This window comes from Epinephelus fuscoguttatus, linkage group LG13 (genome assembly GCF_011397635.1).
Source record: "Epinephelus fuscoguttatus linkage group LG13, E.fuscoguttatus.final_Chr_v1".
Taxonomy (NCBI): Eukaryota; Metazoa; Chordata; class Actinopteri; order Perciformes; family Serranidae; genus Epinephelus; species Epinephelus fuscoguttatus.
In genome coordinates this window covers 40,490,722-40,508,892 of record NC_064764.1, presented here as the reverse complement: position 1 = coordinate 40,508,892, position 18,171 = coordinate 40,490,722, and the positions used below count along the sequence as shown (strand labels likewise).

General features: G+C 41.0%; 1 protein-coding gene across 5 annotated transcripts in view; it reads right to left on the bottom strand.

Annotated features, from left to right (window-relative positions):
* satb2 (SATB homeobox 2) overlaps positions 1-18,171 on the bottom strand; it is a 78,456-nt gene that overhangs the window by 21,029 nt on the left and 39,256 nt on the right. For 2 of the 5 annotated variants that reach the window (XM_049593957.1, XM_049593958.1), the window contains exons 4-11: positions 16,386-16,512; positions 13,993-14,116; positions 12,106-12,208; positions 8,389-8,439; positions 7,620-8,212; positions 6,621-6,833; positions 3,944-4,030; positions 3,021-3,173 (exon numbers count right to left, since the gene is read on the bottom strand). In XM_049593957.1, coding sequence (XP_049449914.1) covers positions 3,021-3,173; positions 3,944-4,030; positions 6,621-6,833; positions 7,620-8,212; positions 8,389-8,439; positions 12,106-12,208; positions 13,993-14,116; positions 16,386-16,512 — 1,451 coding nt within the window. The remainder of the gene's footprint in view (positions 1-3,020; positions 3,174-3,943; positions 4,031-6,620; positions 6,834-7,619; positions 8,213-8,388; positions 8,440-12,105; positions 12,209-13,992; positions 14,117-16,385; positions 16,513-18,171) is intronic. The other 3 variants (XM_049593959.1, XM_049593961.1, XM_049593960.1) reach the window with 2 other exon arrangements.

Sequence of the window (18,171 nt, the reverse complement as noted above, 5' to 3'; positions counted from 1 at the left end):
CACGGTGCTGTGTTTTGCTGTAGCCTTTACATCACTGGGAGGTTGCCAGGCAACCACCGGAAACTTGAGCCAGGCTAGCTGTTTCCCCCTGTTTCCAGCCTTTATGCTAAGCTAAGCTAACCTGCTGTTGGACGTAGGTTCTAATTTACAATAAAGACTCGTGATACGATCGTACTCTCAGCAAGAAAGCATGTAAGTGTATTTCTCAAGACTTCAGACTATTCCGTCTCATAAATAGAATCTGACGGAGCGGGTTCTGTCCCCCCTTTAAAGACTACAACAGTGGGCCCTCCTTGTATTCCCTGTTTTATGAACCATTTTATGGGCTTCCTCCAGTTGTGGAGCCCAAGAATCAACACCTCTCACCTACTAGCAATGACACAGGGTGAAGGAGGAGGATGATGAGGAGCAGGATGGCAGAAGACAGATAAAGAAAAATGTGAGTGCAGGGAGGTAAAATTAGCAGAAGAGTTGAAAAAGTTGGAAACGTGCAGAGTGTGTGAGGTAAATGCAGGAGAGAAAGATGGGGGAAGGAGAGACGGAGAAGATTCAATTATATCTGCTAGACTGGTTCAGTTTGTGACACCAGCTGTTGTGTTCAACCAGCCACCTCGGGCAGCATGCACCGCTAATAGCCTGATCATCGCTCCCTTCCTCTCTCTCTGTCCTTGTGGCCAGCTGCAGCAGATGGGTGCACTGAGCCGTGACCCTCAGCCACCCCCAGACCCACCGACCTGGGGGACCTCGCTAACTGCACACACACACACACACACACACACACACACACACACGCACGTACTGTATACATGATGCATACATCGCTACATCTTCTCACGCTTACACAAGTGAATCCTGTGTGTTTTGTTCTCTTTAAAAATATATATTTAAGATCTTTGAGTTCTTTTATATACAGTTCTTGTTTATATATCTACGACAGTGGGTGCAAGTAAAGCATTGTCCTTATTATCCTCCTCCTTCACCTGATGCCACTGCTACAGTAAGACACTGAGAGGCTTTCTAAGGGGTTGAGTGCAGTGCTTGCATCTGTGTGCAAGTACACCAGTTCTGATCTGACTTAAAGGAATACTTCATCCCTGAAATTGCTATTTGTATGTCAGTTATTCACCCTGTGTTCTGTTGAATTTGTGAATTTGCTTTTCTCACATGCCTGCGCAGTGAATAAATCCAAAAACTGAGAAAACTGATGACGAATTGAGGTCACAGGGGTCCAGGGTTAACAGTAGCAGAACTATGTCAAGAAATCTGTTTTGAAATTCTGACAACTCGTGCAGTTTAATCCAAGTTTTATGTATCTAGCAGTGTGCTCAGTGCTGCCAAAACAGTCGGCCCTTTTTGACAGGGAACTGAACTGAAGGTGAAACTTGTCTACGCTCTCCTCACAGCCAGAATCCACTGACAAAAACTGTACTTTTACCTCTCTCAACACAGGAGCTGCTGGTCTACCACTGCCTTGATCAGTTAGTTCAGGGGTCAGTGACCATTATTATCAAAAGAGCCATTTTTGACCAAGAATAATAAAAACAATCTGCATGAAGCCCCAGAATATACAGTATTTGAGGCTTTTAATGAAACCTATTAAGTCTAAGTTAGCCTGTACTAACAGTCTAAATGAGCTTTCATGTTTTACCACAAGGCTGCTGCTCTGCAGGATGCTATTAATAATTATTTACCACTTTAACTTTGCAGAGCTGGCAGTGAACACAAACAAAAATGTCCATGCATTACTAAATTCTCTATTTTATTCCAAGACTTTTACTTTTTGGATTTGGCAACCATAGCTAGAAGACTCGAGACGAGCCACTGCTATCGAGGTTCACAAAATTTTAAGGAAAATCTCCCAGGCAGTAGATTAATTGTTGAAATGTCAAAACGATTTTTTTTATTTGTATAGAGGCTTCACATTTATACAATTGGAGGATGATGAGAATTTCTTTAGGCCTACAACACTGATATCTAAAAATTAAAATGTTAAAAAAGAAAGAGCCATTTGCAGGTTGCCGACCCCTGAGGTAGTTGATTGTGTTAATTTTTGATTCTGTCATTTTAAAGGGTTAGTTTGGACTCACTGCAGTCACACGACAACACAAACACACTAACTGACCGAGGCAGTCGTAGAACATCTGCTCCCGTGTTCAGCTGTGTCTGGCTTTGAAGAGATCGTAGATAAGATTCACTTTCAGTTCAGTTCCCCATCAGAAAGGTCTCTATGTTTGAGAAGTACTGACTATACGACTGAAAAAATGAGTTGTGTGAAAGTATGTAAACGCATATTTTGATATAGTTTTGCGGTTTTTAAACATGGACCCCTATGACTTCAATTCATCGAGAAGTTTCTGTTTTTGGTTTCTTAGTTCACCGTGGAGGCATCTGAGAAGGTTTCTTCACTAATACAACTTAACACAGGTGTGGTACAGGTATACACAGGTATACAAGTGATAATCTGGAGAGTGTAGTATTCCTTTAAACAGAGCCATTAGTAATGTTATTATTATTTTAATGACATGTTGATTAATTATGGGATGCTCTGTAGCAGTTAGCAGCAGCTCACTGTGCATGTATGTCTTTTTGTGACAATGTGCATCAAAAAGCTACGTTTCAAAATAGCTATTGTTTCCAGTCATTTCTAGAGATATTAATCAAAAATTGCAAACATTATAATAGTTTCAGTGCCGCAGGACATCACGTTATCAGAGCTCAGAGGAAACACAACTATCAGAAGTGTCCATCATCCGCGAGTGACAGATGACAGAGTGTGTACACTGTGGCAGCGCTCCAGCTGAGGTCTCTGAGAGTGTTTTGGCTCTGAAGCTCTGTTTTTCTGTATTGTTGTTTTTATGAGGGTTTTAAAGCTGTTCTGATTTACATATTTATCAAGCAGTAATATGTAAATGGCTTGACTTTCTCTGGGGATAAAAAAAAAAAGCTCCTTCATTCAGAAGTTACTGCCTGCTCCTCTGACGTAAGACTTTTGTGGTTTCTTGTCCCCAGTGTTTCCTCACCTGGCTCTTGTTGGCAGCCACCTTAGCGAACAGAGCTTGGGACACCTTGGCTCTCTTCATCTCCTGCTGAATTTCGTCGTAGATGCCTGACGTTATGTTGACCAGCGACTCCAGCTTCAGTGGGAGGTCAGGAGCCGGGCCGGACGGCTTCGGCTGGAAGAGAGGATCAGCGGGATGATGTTAGACGCAGTAAATACAAATTAAAGTCCCTCTGAGCAGTTAATGTTTAACGAGGAGATGTTATCAGATCAGTCTGGACGACAGGAAATATCATAAAGGCATCTATCACTTAAGGATTCTGCTGCAACTCTAAATCTAAAACTAAGAGTTTCATCCATAAAAGCAAATGTTGTGTATATGTACATGAAGAAAGGTTATCAGCTGAAGATCAGGAGAGCTGCTCTGGGAACAGACATGCAGTGTTCCCTGTGTGTGCATCAGCGGCACATCTGCAGCGCACGTCTCCACATGAATTTTGTTTACAGATCAAAGTCATTAAGTCCTCCTCTTTTGTCTTTCTTTGTTGTTTCTGTTTGAATGAACATGTATTGGCTCTCAGAAAGCTTGTATACACAGTGTTTGAAGTCGTCCACAAGACATGTTCAGACCAGCTAGCTTACATTCCCCCAGTGTAAACGATGCTGAGATTATTTTACATAGACATAATAAGAATAGCACACAAATTCACCCACAGCCATGAATGGGCATCAGAGGGAACGTCTTATCACTGATGTTGCTGAACTGTTTTGTGCATGTGGAAAAAGAAATGTCCAAGTACTGTATAATGTCCTTTATGTTTACAGTGTGCTGCTTTGAAGCTGTTTTTCCTTTATAAATGGGATTTGTTGAAAGTTTTAAGACTTGGCGCATGACGTGCTGCCGTCTGCTCTGTGAGGGCGAGTTAAAGATTGGAGATAACTCACCGAGTTGGAGATCTTAGTCTTGTTCTTCCAGATGGAGGCCCAGGTATCAGGGGTTATCTGGTCGTCCAGGCCCCTCTCCCACACTTTCTATGCACACACACACACGCAGGGCACATGGCATGTTACAATCATTGTTTGCATCAGTGTGATTACACATGCAGTCACATTACAGATCTGGAAACCAACTAATGGCACCACTGACTACGGCGGCGTACCGGGGCCATTGTAGGTCAAAGAAACAAAAAACAGAGCCAGTGGAGAGGGTGATATTCAGAGAATAAAAACAAGAAGAAGAAATTATTTATTTATTTTCCATGATTATAAAGTCTTGTGAGCACTTGTGAGGAAAAACGGAGATATTCCCTGACTGCCAGAACGTCAGGTAAATTAGTATAACAGGCTACAGAGCGAGGACTCAACATTGGCTTATTATTCTTAAACTTAGTTGACTCATGCACAGGATGTGTGTCTCTGACTCTGATCTGTTTTGATGCTGCAAACAAGATAAAGGTACTTTTTAATCATATGGTATGGACTTGTACTGAGATTAAAACCTTCTGGGAAAATGTCATGCAACCCCTGGGAAAAGTTATTGGCTATACTGTTCACTGTGATCCAGCAATGTGTCCTTTGAATTATACTGTTAAAGGAATCTGGTCAAAACAATACACAAGCTTTAAGAGCTGTATGACAGCTAAAGACTGATAGCAACTAATCTGAGGGACGCAGATCAGCTGAAAGAGGGAGTGAGGCTTCAAACATTTGGAGATGATCTCAATGGAGGAAGCAGCGTCTCAACTTTCTGATGTTTATAATGAGGAACAACAACTGTGGAGATCGTACTGGATACTTTTTGTAAAATACATATCTTTCCAAGAATCTAGAGACTCCAGGAGCAACATGAATGGACCAATATTTCTTTCTGTTTGTCTAGTTTATCCTGTCGATCCACAACTCACTGAGACGCACATAAACCCTCTGTAATTAGTACTCTTTTATTTTTTTTCTTACTCTGTTTAAACATCTTTGCAGGTATGCAACTTAAATATTCTGAGTTTTTTTTCTTCCGTTTGTTGAGAAAATCAATAAAAGTTCAAGTAAATTATTCAAGTAATTATTTTTTTGTTTTTAAGATGTATAAAGCTGCTGAGTGCACACTGTGCATAAACTTAAGTAGGATAGCTGAACATGTCCACATCATATTTTAACACTGCAGATATTCTGTGAGATCATAAAGTCATACATTTGTGAGGAAAAGTGATGTATGAAGAGCAACAACGTCCACGTAAGGAGGAAGTCACGGTGGACTAAAGGGTCAAGCACAGAGCTCAACGCTGGCTTATTATTATGAGACTTAGTTAACTCGTTGGTTTTAGTTTTTAGGATGTATAAAGCTGTTAAATGCACACTGTACATAAACTTAAGCAGAACAGCTGAATAGGCCAGCTTGTGTCAATGTCATATTTCATCACTGCAGTTACTCTCTGAGATGAAATGTTAAATTTACCAGGAAGAAAAAATGTTTGGTTTTTTTTGTCAAGGAACAACTTAAACCTCATCACCAGTGTTGTGCATAAAGTCTCTTGGTGAACAGAGAACTGTACACACCAGTTTGCAACTAACAAACCTGAACATGAGCGTCATTGACTTTTACGACAGTTAAGTTAGGATTTACAGCACCCAGCATGCTGACACCACACACAATACAGCACCAGACAACGCAGCTACGGGTGCTGCTGAAGTCTCTGAAGGACTTTTATTAATAATTCAGTCAGATACAGCTTCAAATGGAAAAAAAAAATATCCCACATTTATGCAAACTGTGCACACCGGGTCTGAATAAATGAATCTGAATATCAGCCACATCAGCAACAAATTTATAATGACACAAGGTTGAAGCATCTAATTGGTCTTTGGAATTATATGCAAGTGAATGATGCGCACAAGATTATATTTCATTTTTAAAATAATTCTAGTTCATCTTTTGAGACTGTGAACTTGTTCAACTTGTAAACTATGAACACTAACTAGTTCATTTCAATCTGTGTAAACTGAACTTTGAGAGAGCTCATGTAAAGTGTGAAAGTGCTCAAGTTTGAAAATTAAAGTTGTGTCGAAGTCCGGGACGTTACTGGCAATCAGCTAAACGTCCTTCCTGGGCATCCTGGTCAAGTATTATGTTAAGACAAACTAGCCTATTCAGCTATTTTTCTAAAGTGTATGTACACTGTGCGTTCAGCAGCTTTTTACATCCTTGAAAACTGATGATAATTGAGCAACAAAGTCTAAAAGAAATTAGCAATCGTTGACTCACACAGGACACAAACCCCTGTCTCCTGGGTCGAAGTCCTGTGTCTGACCCATTCATCAACTACAACTTCCTCCCTACATAACTTTAACGCTCTTTAAACAAACTCACCAAACTTCACGGCCAGTTATCTCAGAGAATTTCTGAGTTTTTTTCCTGCAAATGTACAACTTTATAATCTTAGAGAATATCAGTTTTTACTTGTAAATTTACTGCTTCAACCTCAGAGAATATCCATTTTTTTCTGTAAATTTATGAGTTAAACTTGGAAATTTTTCTTGGAATCTTACCCTTCTTCCCAGGCTCCATTTTTTTTTAATCTACAATGGTCTGAACATGCCGTTGTAACTGTCTCCATGGCACACTAACCTGTGAGAGGCGCGGAGGTCCGGAGTTGGAGGAATTCGAGGCGGGGAGGCCGACTGAAGGGTTCATGGTGCGTTCTCTCTCCTCCTGGTAGATGCGGTCCCTCTCGCTCTCCGGCAGGTTGAGAAAGTTCTGCATCGCTTTCAGATTCACCAGCAGAGACTGCGAGGCCGTACGAGGGTCCTCCTCCTTACGCAGGATCTCTGACAGCAAGCCCTGAACAGTGACGACACACACGGAGACACATTTAAACTGTGAACTTTACAAGATGCTTCATATGTTTTGTATGTAAAACCTTTAATCTATAAAGTAACTAAAGCTGTCAAATAGAATTAACGGTGGAAAAAAAGTAGTTTTCCCTCTGAATTGTTGCAAATGAAAATACTTAAGTACAAGTCTGATGTACTTCAGTGCAGCACTTGAGTAAATGTACTCAAGTAAAAACTTCAAATGAACATTAGATACACAGTAATTGCACAATACGTACACTTATATACAGTCACACACATGCAGAACGCACTCACACACACCTGGCCTCTACACCAACAGGTCTATGAGCCTCCTCCCATTACAATAATCTAATGGGGCGTGTGGTAACCAGTTTAGCACAGCCTGAATGCATCAGGTGTTTGTGCTGCTGCGAGGGCGGCGAAGGAGACTCAATGACCCAGAGAGCCACCCCGCCACGCTTCCACTAATCCCACTGAAAATACCACGAGGTGGGTGAGAATTACCCTGCGTGAAAAATGACAGTCTATCAGTGACGTCAGGTTCCATTACAGCTATTATCTCTGCTCACCTGAGATGTGAAATATTATCTGATAAAATGACTTCACGCCACCACAGGGTGATATTAATATTCAGATTATCCCTGTCTCTGTCTATGCCTTCTGACGCTACCCTCTCTCGTCCTTGCTCCTCCTCTTCCTCTGATCATTCTACCCCCACTCTCCCCCCGCTGTCTCCTAACCTGCTTGACCGCAGTCTGTCCTGTTTTCCTACCTGTGTGCGGTTGAAAGCCACACGGGCGAACACGGCCTGGGAGACACTAGCTCTCTTCAGCTCGTCTCTGACCTGCTGGTAGATTTCACAGGAGACCTCGGCGGCCGAGGGGTTGCTCCCGGGATGGTCGCCGCTGGCTTTTGATGAACCCCGAGGGATGGGCGGGTGGTTGAGGAACTGCTGGTTGATGGCCTGCGGGTGCTGGTGGGCCAGCAGGCGGCTAACAGCCAGTTGCTGGTTGATGAGGTGGGCCATGGCGAGCTGCTGACGCACCAGCTGTGGGGAGAGCTGAGGGGAGAGCAGCCCACCTGGCCCCAGCAGGGGCTGCAGGGCACCAGGCGGGGGCGGTGGTGGCGGAGGAGGCACCTGGCCTGTACGCAGAGGAGGGCTGTGGTGGAGGGGGCCGTGGGGCGAGGGCTGCTGTTGGGGAGGAGGAGGCTGCTGAGGAGGCTGGGAGGGCGCTTGTGGATCTCCAGATCCCGCCTTGAGGAGGGGACTGCCGGCTCCCAGGTGACTGAGCTGCGCCAGGCCGGCCAGGTGAGGCGGAGGTCTCTGGCCCAGCACACAGAAGTCGGCCATGTTGTCTCTCTCAACTGGAGAGGAGAAACAGTCTGGGGTCAAACCACCACCTTCACATCAGCAGACAGATGTGGACAAAAGGCCACATCCACACTTTGTTTTAAACACGTAACTGCTACATTTACAACTACTGTCCACACTATTCCACATATCAGTGTGGACGAGGCCTGAGATTAATATGAGTCCTTACTTTTGATGTCAGCAGCGTCTCGTCCAGACCACATCTTCTCCAGATAATCTACTGCTCAACCAAACACAGAGATTAGACCAGTCAGACTGTTCGGATGTAAAATGCATTCGCCAGAGAAAACAAATATTTGCCCCGTTTTTCTAAATTAACGAGATTATCTCAGAATTAAGAAAAAAAAAATCTGCTCATTTTCCTGAATGAACCCAGCTGACACCAGGCGCCATTATGATGTCAGGATGATGTTGGACTCTTATCTTGGACGGACGTGAAATTTTAGTTGGAATGAAAATTGGGTTGACAATATTTTTTTAACGTTAGTGTTTCATTTTGTGTGGACGTTAACTTGATGTTTTGCAGACGTTGGGTTTTATTCGTCATATGTCACAACTAAATGTTATTCGATGATGTTGGCGTTAGACGTTTGGAAGATGTTGGATTTTGGTTACTTAACACAATTTACAAGCAACAAAACATAAACATCTGTCGTCGGTATTCTACGTCAGTTGATGTTGGCTTTTAGACGTCCTGACATTTGAATCTTGGTCACACAACGTCACAACCTAAATTCAATTAAATATGAATGCACAACCACGCTGGTGGCCAACTTCTTTTCTTTTTCTTAACAAAATGTATTTTCTCAGTAATTAAAAAACAGAAAACAAGCAGATATTTTTTTCTATAAACCTTTGTCATTATTCTACGATAATAATCTTGTTAGTTTAGAAAAACAGCAGATTGTTTTTTGTTCTTTTTTTCAAGTGGCTGCATCAGGCTGTCATAAGAAGGGAACATCCTGATGTTGATACACACACGACCAAACTAGTTGACAACAGTCTCACATCAAGGTCTATGTAATGAACTTTGAAGCTCGACTTTTGAGCCAACATTAATAAGAAGTCCTTGAAGGGCTCCGAAAAATGGAAAATTGATCATTTCAACATTTCCGTGACGACTGGACGAACTCCAGCTGCTGATGGAGTGACCTTGAGTTGAGATTTGTCAGCTGCTGTGTCAAAGAACGACGACTGAAGCTCATGAACACATTTATGTAAAACTCAAGATTCAAAAAAGAAACTTTTGTTGTAAGTTGAGGAGTTGTCCCCTTGATGTTCCAGCTATGATTGACAGGTGTAGCAGCCAATCAGAGAGCAGTGAGCTCAATGAAACTGCTGCCAGGTGAAGAACAGGACTAAACACTCCTCCCTCTGTCAGCAGCAGGCTCCACCATCGCCCCACCCTCTGACTCTGTCTTCCTATTTTCCGTTCAGGCTCAGGGTTTAATGTGATGATTATAGTGCAGCTTCTCAGGAGGAGGAGGACGGGCTGACGGGGTCGACGAAGAGTCATTACAGATGATTAGTTTGAGAAAAGTCAGAGGAGCATGATGCTGAATATCTGCGCTGATCAGAGTCACTGTAAAGCTACAGTACAGTAGATACACACACCCCCACCCCTGTTACACAGAGACGTATTTATTCCACCCTTCATGAGTGGTTGCATGTCTGAAGCTGGATTTATACTCGATGCCAGAGGTCACAGATACCCACAGCACAGGTTCTGATTTACAGTCTGGTGTCAGATTTCACCCTCTGAGAGCAGCACTGCAGTGAATGTGATCAAGCCACCATGTCTGAATTAGATTTCCAGTTAAATGTGTTTACATACTTTTATTTACTTTATGATATGGAGCGACGGGAGGCTGCGTATGCACCGCTTCGTCTCTTATACTGAACGGGAGATCGCTGCCATGCAGTCACTGTGTTTACGTTCATTTATTCATGGAGGGAGAGTGGTGATCGAGGCCAGCAGGAAATAGACGTGTTGTTAAGTGAAGACGACGATTTTAACTTCTCAGTGTATCAACAATCTCCACTGGCATCACACACTTGTAGAAAACACAAGCAACGTACTACTGCATGTGTAGTCATGTGACGCCGCCCATTCAAGTCTGCAACCTGGAAGCAACATGGTGGAGAACTCAAACACTGAGAGACATGCCCTGTCTATCGTTTGGACACATTTTGGTTTTTGTGAAGACGTCGCCGTACAGAAATCAAATGTAAACACGGAAAAAATGTTTCAGTGACCAAAGGTAACACCACCAATCTGTTTCAGCACAATCATGTTACCAAATATGAACAGTGCACAGCTCAAAAAACAAAGATGACGGGAAAAGTGCCTCCACAAAGCAGCTCTCAATAACATGAGCATTTGCAAAGGCTACACATCATGAAAAAGATTCAAGAAGATGGAAAGAAATAACTGATGCCATTTCCAACTACGTCGCGAAGGATTTGGCTCCCAGAGCAACATTGGAGGATACACTGTGCCGTCACTGTGTTTTCAGGGAACTTGCCTTTTCCATTAAAACTAAAGTGTGACCTTTATCGGGAGACATTTTCATTTCAGTGCTTTAATTTAAATTGTTGGAAATATTCAATTAATAACCATTAACAGTTCATCTGCATGTTTCCTTTGGTTATTTTAAAATCACAAAGCTAAGAAATGCACTCTTTCATGAGAAAAAATATTTCAGCTTTAATAGTTGAGCATATATAAAGTACAAACCTTGTCGGTGAACTATGAGGGCAAAAAACCCCAACAAAATAATCTGCTGCTATAGTGAGCCAATCATACAGAAATAAAATGTCTCTGTCTATTTACAATATTTTTTATTGACATTATTGTGATTATAACTGTTCTGATCTACCCCAGATTTGTAAAATGCTCTGTTGTTTGGCAAATGGTTATCTTCTGACAATAAAAAAAAAGTTTGGTAACACTTTACTTAAAGGTATCTACATAAGGGTGACATGACACTGTCATAACTATGACATGACACTGTCATGAACCTGTCATAAACATTATGTACATGTCATAAACGTTTATAACTGCTGTCATTAAGTACCATTTGGTCTTTGTAATGACAAGTTGACATTGTTTGAGTTGTCTTGATTATGACAACTTGACATTAATTAAAGTGACATTACCAGAAGTTGTCTTTGTCATGACAACTTGACATTAAATTTGTTAGGGATGTCCTTACTTATAATGTCCAACTTGACATTAACCAGGATGACATTATCAGAAGATGTCTTTATGTTAATGTCAAGTTGTCATTATAAAGACATCCCAAACAAATTTAACATCAATTTGTCATGACAAAGACAACCCAAACTATGTCAACTTGTCATTATAAAAAACAAATGACACTTAATGACAGCAGTCATAAACGTTTATGACATGTACATAATGTTTATGACAAGTTCATGACAGTGTCATGTCACCCTTATGTAGATACCTTCAAGTAAAGTGTTACCAAAAGGGTAAACCACAATGAACCCTCTGGTTCCCTTCAGGAGCAAAACATAATGATTTGGCATTTATTGTAATAATTACTGATATTATTTTTTTAGCATGAACAACCTTGCTTAAGATATATTACTGCACATGCATAGATGTGTGCCACTTCTCATACATATTTGTATACAACCCAGCAGGAATGATCCTCACTGTTAACCTGTTTATACTATTGGCATTGTGTATTTTTGGATTTGCAACTCATTAATGTTTTATCATTGTATGTTTGCATTTTTCCTAACTTGTCCTTCGGAAGAAATAAATGTCTTATCTTGTGTTATTGGGTCCAAACCCCTTCTGCTGGAAACCAACTGTCAGAGCATTTAAAGACACTGGACTACTGTCTGAACAGCTCACCTTTAATTTTTTTGTACTTCTTGTACCAGCGACCGAACTCCTGGCATTTGGCGGTGGAGACGTTGGCGTAGTACGAACTGTTCACTATGGAGGAAATCATACTCTGAGGACAGAAAGAGAGGGGAAAGATAATTAATAACCAACATAATATGAAATGCTTACACTCACGCAACCACCTCATGGCATGCTCACATAAACACACACACACACACACACACACACACACAATAGAAATAGACAAACATTAATCATGATTGGAAGCCACCCATGGAAACTCGAGCCAGTGCAGCACAGAGAGGGAATCTCCAGCCACACACACATATGCTTACAATTGATGCTGCGATCAACACCCCCACCAGAGCTGCGTTTAAACACTGTACACTCACACACACATAAATCTCACACAGCAGTCGTTATGAGACCAGGAGAGAGGGCGAAACATGCAGCTGGGGACTTGAACATGATTGAGGAGACAGTGCTTAATTTTGTGGGGTGGAGTTTGATTAAAATGTAGCAATAATCAATAAAAGGCATGTAGGATTAATTCTGAGTGTCTAAATCTCCCGAGGCCGACTCCAGTCATTAGTCAGGACATGTGAGGCCTCATCAGGGAAGTGACACTTACAATAAACATTTTTAAAAGTAGATGTAAAGAATTAGTAAAGTGATAAACAGGTCAGTCAGCTGAGGAACATGAGGGGCTGTAACGTTGTTGTTGTTGTTGTTGTTGTTGTTGTTGTTGTCATTGTTTTGCAAGTCACAAGTTAGTCTCAAGTCTTTGACCTCAAGTCCCAACTCTTAAACTTTGAGTTTTGAGTCCTAAACAAGACCTAATGTGCTCTTCGCCAGATGTAACGTCATCTTAACAACAGAATAATAATATATTACATTCACAAAAATCCTAATATTTTTTTAAATGTTGTATTTATTTTTTAAAACAGCTGTGTTGCAAGACTGTGACTTCATCTCTAATTTTAATCCACATGTTTTGCGTACTGCATTTCATTTTCTGTCGACGACCGCTTTGTTTTTGTGCACAGACGAAATCATCTTAAATAGCATTTTTAAAGAGGAATATAAAAATGATAGTTTGGAACAGGAGAAAACCAAGAAAAGGCCTAAAAGCCAACAAAAAATTTGACGGAGTCGGAAATTAACGTAATTAAATCAACGTAATTATTCACTGACATTATTAGAAACTGGATAACTGCTAAAATGAACATCTCAATTTCAGTAACAAATAAATTTATTTCAAACTCAAAGTAATGAATACATATCAAATAAATCTGGACATCAAACTAACCGTAAAAAAAATCTAGGTGGGATTGAATTTCACTTCTTGAGCTCTCACATTTCCTCAATGAAAACCTAAAATTTTTAAATACACAGTGACATCACTTTGACTTCATGTACGGAGCCTCTACGCAAAATGGTGATCACAGATGGACAGTATTTGTCTTAATTGTAGTTGAAGTACGTATTTTATTTACTTTAAAGTAAGTTGTAATTGGACATTACACAGGGCTGAAAATGTTCAAATATAATTTGTAACAAAACGTTAGTTCTTCATGGTTCTCTCCTGTAATTTGACAGGATGTTGGCTCAAACAAAGTGGATCTGATGATATAAGTGTTGACTCATTGGGACTGAATGGAGTTAATGGCTTTTTAAATAACAGACATTCTGATTTTTGGTCTTGAGGGAAAGTGTCAAGTATGTTTTAGTCAAAAGGCTCAAGTCCAGGCGAAGTCACGAGTCATCGGTGTTAAAATCCAAGTTGAGTTGAAGTCTTTTTTTATTCTGTCAAGTCTGAAATCATCAAATTTGAGACTTGAATCTGATGCAAATCCGAGTCATGTAACAGCTGCTGTATCCAGAGGTTGATACCTGAGACAGAGGACACTCTTTGGCCAGAGTGCTTTGGTTCATTTCCTTCAGCAGCTCTTTGAGAGCGTTCCTGACGGTCGCGTGGTTCCACTGTTCACAGGGCAGATCCTCCAGCTTTGAGAAACTACAACACACACAGTCAGGTACATCTTCAGCTTAGCGAGTCGAGACATGAAACGATTAACAACAAAAAATGTTTAACAGTAAAATATTGGCATAGATATGCTTTCACTTTTCTGCCAAGGCTGTGATCTTCTGAAAATGTTTTTTCAGACTTATGGTGAAGCTGGTCAGCAAATAGTCTCACAATAGAGACCTTTCAAAAACTAATACAGTGTTGTCCTTTTATGTGTTATATTTATTTCTGTATGTAATAAAATGGACACCGTATTTGCACTTCTCTCTCTTGCCGGACCTGGTATCCTGCCCCACCCAGAGGATCACGAAGGAAATAAGCCTGTGGCTTTCTTACATCATTTAATCCTCTGACAGTTGTAGATGTGTGTGATAACTGTCCTCTGGTGGGGCAGTTTTATCTGTATTTTATGATGGTCAAATAAATTTATATGTGTATCATATATTAAGTAATTTTGCTATTGTCCAACTGTTGCCACATAAGTCTTGAGGAAGTTCCAGGTGATGATTAGCCAAGTCATTTATAACCAAATTGTAAAACTACAACTTGTTCAACTTTTGTATGGATTAAACAAATTAGTTTTTAAGCTCACTACCTCGTGGTTGTTTTCCACAGCAAACCAGTCAAGTTGCAGAATGGCAAGAAGTGTTTTTGCAGAACATTATGATGTCACAGTGAAGTTGACGTTTGACCTTTTGAATATAAAATGTCATCACTTCATCATTTTATCCTGTTAACATGAGTGTGAAGTTTTGTCATAATTTGCGTATGAATTCTTGAGTTATGGCAAAAACATGATTTGTGAGGTCACACCAACCTTGACCTTTGACTACCAAAATCTAGTCAATACATTGTTCAGTCCAAGCGGACATTTGTGCCAAATTTTAAAAAACCCTTCAAGGTGTTCTTGAGATATGGTGTTCATAAGAATGAGTCAGACAAAGTCACAGTTGAACTTTGACCTGTAATTGCCAAAATCTAATCAGTTCATTGTTGGGTCAAAGCAGACGTTTGTGCAAAATTTGAAGAAATTCCCTCACAGTGTTCTTGAGATATGGTGTTCATAAGAATGAGTCAGACGAGGTTACAGTTATCTTGACCTTCGACCTGTAATCACCAAGACCTTATCAGTTCATCCTTGATTCCAAGTGGACGTTTGTGCCAAATTTGAAGAAATTCCCTCAAGGTGTTCTTGAGATATCGCCTTCATGAGAATGAGTCAGACAAGGTTACAGTTATCTTGACCTTTGACCTGTAATCACCAAAATTTTATCAGTTCATCCTTGAGTCAAAGTGGACGTTTGTGCAAAATTTGAAGAAATTCCCTCACAGTGTTCTTGAGATATGGTGTTCATAAGAATGAGTCAGACAAGGTTACAGTTATCTTGACCTTTGACCTGTAATCACCAAAATTTTATCAGTTCATCCTTGAGTCAAAGTGGACGTTTGTTAACATGTGAGCTTTAAGGTGCTGGTGGATGAATGCTGCTGCCTTTAAACAGAGCCAGGCTAACTGTCTAGACTTTATGCTAAGCTAAGCTAACTGGCTGCAGCTTCATATTCACCACACAAACATGAGAGCTGTATTAATCTTCTCATCTAACTTCTCCTTTAATCCTAAATTAACCCCAAATTAAACCTTCACTCTGCTGATCTCTCAAACATCCTGCATTAACCTCAGACCCACCACTTCCTGTATCTTCCCACAATCTTCCTGCTTTTATTTCATTTCGACCTCAAATGAATCATTTCGACTCTGAGCGCAGAGCGTGCCAAAGCCCTGCCATCGCTATGGAGACACACATAAACATGTAAACAAACCTGGCTGGTATGTTCCAAGACAATAACAATAATAAGCGTCTCATCTGGAGTTTATCTGTTTTTATCTGTCCATCAAGACCCTGCTGCACTTACTCGAGGGAACTAGGAGTTCCTGGCAGTCGGACTCTCCCTGACGGAGACAGATAATAGATAAATCCCCACCGGGCTGTTTAGTGTTTCAATATTACCACTTTTAAACGTGATAGATATGGGAAATTCTTGAACTGCAATCAGCTGCCATGACATCAGCGGACCAAGTGTCTGAATCAGTGAAACCGCACACAATGACGTGTACAGTTTAAATGGCCTTAATGTGTGTATGAAATATGGACGTGCACTCCTTCCAGTCTTGTTTTCACAGAGATTTCTACCTTCCCACACACACACAGTGAACTCCAGTGATTTTAAAACATGTCAGTAAAGGTGTCAGTCTGACCTTTGCAGCTGGATGCGTAGTGTGACCATGTGATAAACCTCCATCAACATGTCTGCTACTGTAGCTTCTGGTGCGTCAGTCAGGAAGTGGATGGGCAGAGGGTTCCACCTGCCCACCTTGATGATGCCTGGAGGGAGACACGAGAGGTTTCTGTCAGTTAAACTCTTATTCATTTCATTTCATTCAAAAAAGGCAGTCGAAGAGAACAACTTCAGAACAACCGGCAACTTAAAGGGATAGTTTGGAGTGTCTGAAGTGGGTTTTATGGGGTGCTTATCCATAGTCAGTATATTACCTACAGTAGATGTCAGTCAGCATGCCCCCAGTTTGGAGAAGCAGGCAGGAGTCTGACACAGAAGCTAAGCAACGTACTGCTGTGGAGGGGTCGGCAACAAAACATAATTCAACCACCCAAAGAAATCTATATCAGTTTATGTGTGCGCTATATTGAGAGTATTTCCACCTCTTAATCTTTCCGTCAGACAGCCTGTTCCAGTGGGGAAGCCTTTTACGCCTTCAGTTCCCCATCTATGCTCTCATCAAAGCCAGACTCCATTGATAAAAACAGTAATTTAACTTTGCTGAACACAGGAGCTGCTGGTCTACTGCTGCTTCGATCAGTCAGCTAGTTTGTGTTATTGTGTGACATCAGTGAATCTGAAATAACCCTTTTAAATGCCAAAGTCACAAAATACCACAAACATGATAGCTGATGGAGGCAGCGGTGCAACAGACAGTTTCTGCGTTCAGTGATGTTAAATTACTGTTTTTCTTAATGGACTCTGGCTTTGAAGAGAGCAAATTAGCAGCCTCATTTTCCCGTCTAACATCACTGTCTGATGAAAAAAGTAGAGTAGTGAAACTACTATTGATAAAGTGCACACTTAAACTGATACTGATTTTTTTTTTTTTTTTCAAATTAAAAATACGTTTTATTGCCGCCCCCTCCACACCAGTAGATTGCTTCTATGTTGGACTCCGGGATGCTTCTCCAAACTGGAGTTGCGCTGACTGACATCTACTGTATGTATCAAGTATCCCATACAACGCTGCTTCAAAAAATCTGAACTATCCCTTTAATACTGCTTCATATTCTGTGTACTCGTACCCTCTCTGAGATGTTGTCCCCTAAATGAAAGTCAGAAAGCGATGCCAGATTTGGCTGTTTTTGCTTTGGACATTATTAACGTTGGCAGTCTCTGTCATGAGTCGGTCTATGTGGGCTCTTCCAGTTACATAAAATAAGCCCAGCTGCTCTAATAAAACCAGTTACTGCAAACCCAAACTGTGCTTCAGTAAGTCCTGATGACGTGAGGAGTTTATCCCCTCACACACACATTTGTGGCGATTCTGGTGGAGGCTGTTTTAGCCATTCTTAAAGTTTCTTTCAGCATCTCCTCAGAGAAAGGGACAATTCCACAGGACGTGTAGAAATGTGCACGCTTCCTTTTTACATTTCCAACATTTTAAACACGGGGTGTGCAGTTATAAATATCTTCTTCTAGTATCTATCTTCTTGCATCTCTTGTGGCCATAAATGTTCCGTAATCTCACTTTCAAGATTGCTTTGCTATTTTAATCTTTAAATAAAATACTGCTGCAGAATGTAATATACTAGGAGAAAAGTATTCAAGCAAATTCTCTTCTTCCTCTTCCCCCCTTTTTCTTTAGCATGGACAGCATGGGTACATCATGAGACAATAGACCTCTGGGCCCCACCACCTCTCCTACATCAGAGCAAGACACACAGTTTCTGGTAGTTTTGAGACTCTTTGTGGTCGTTATG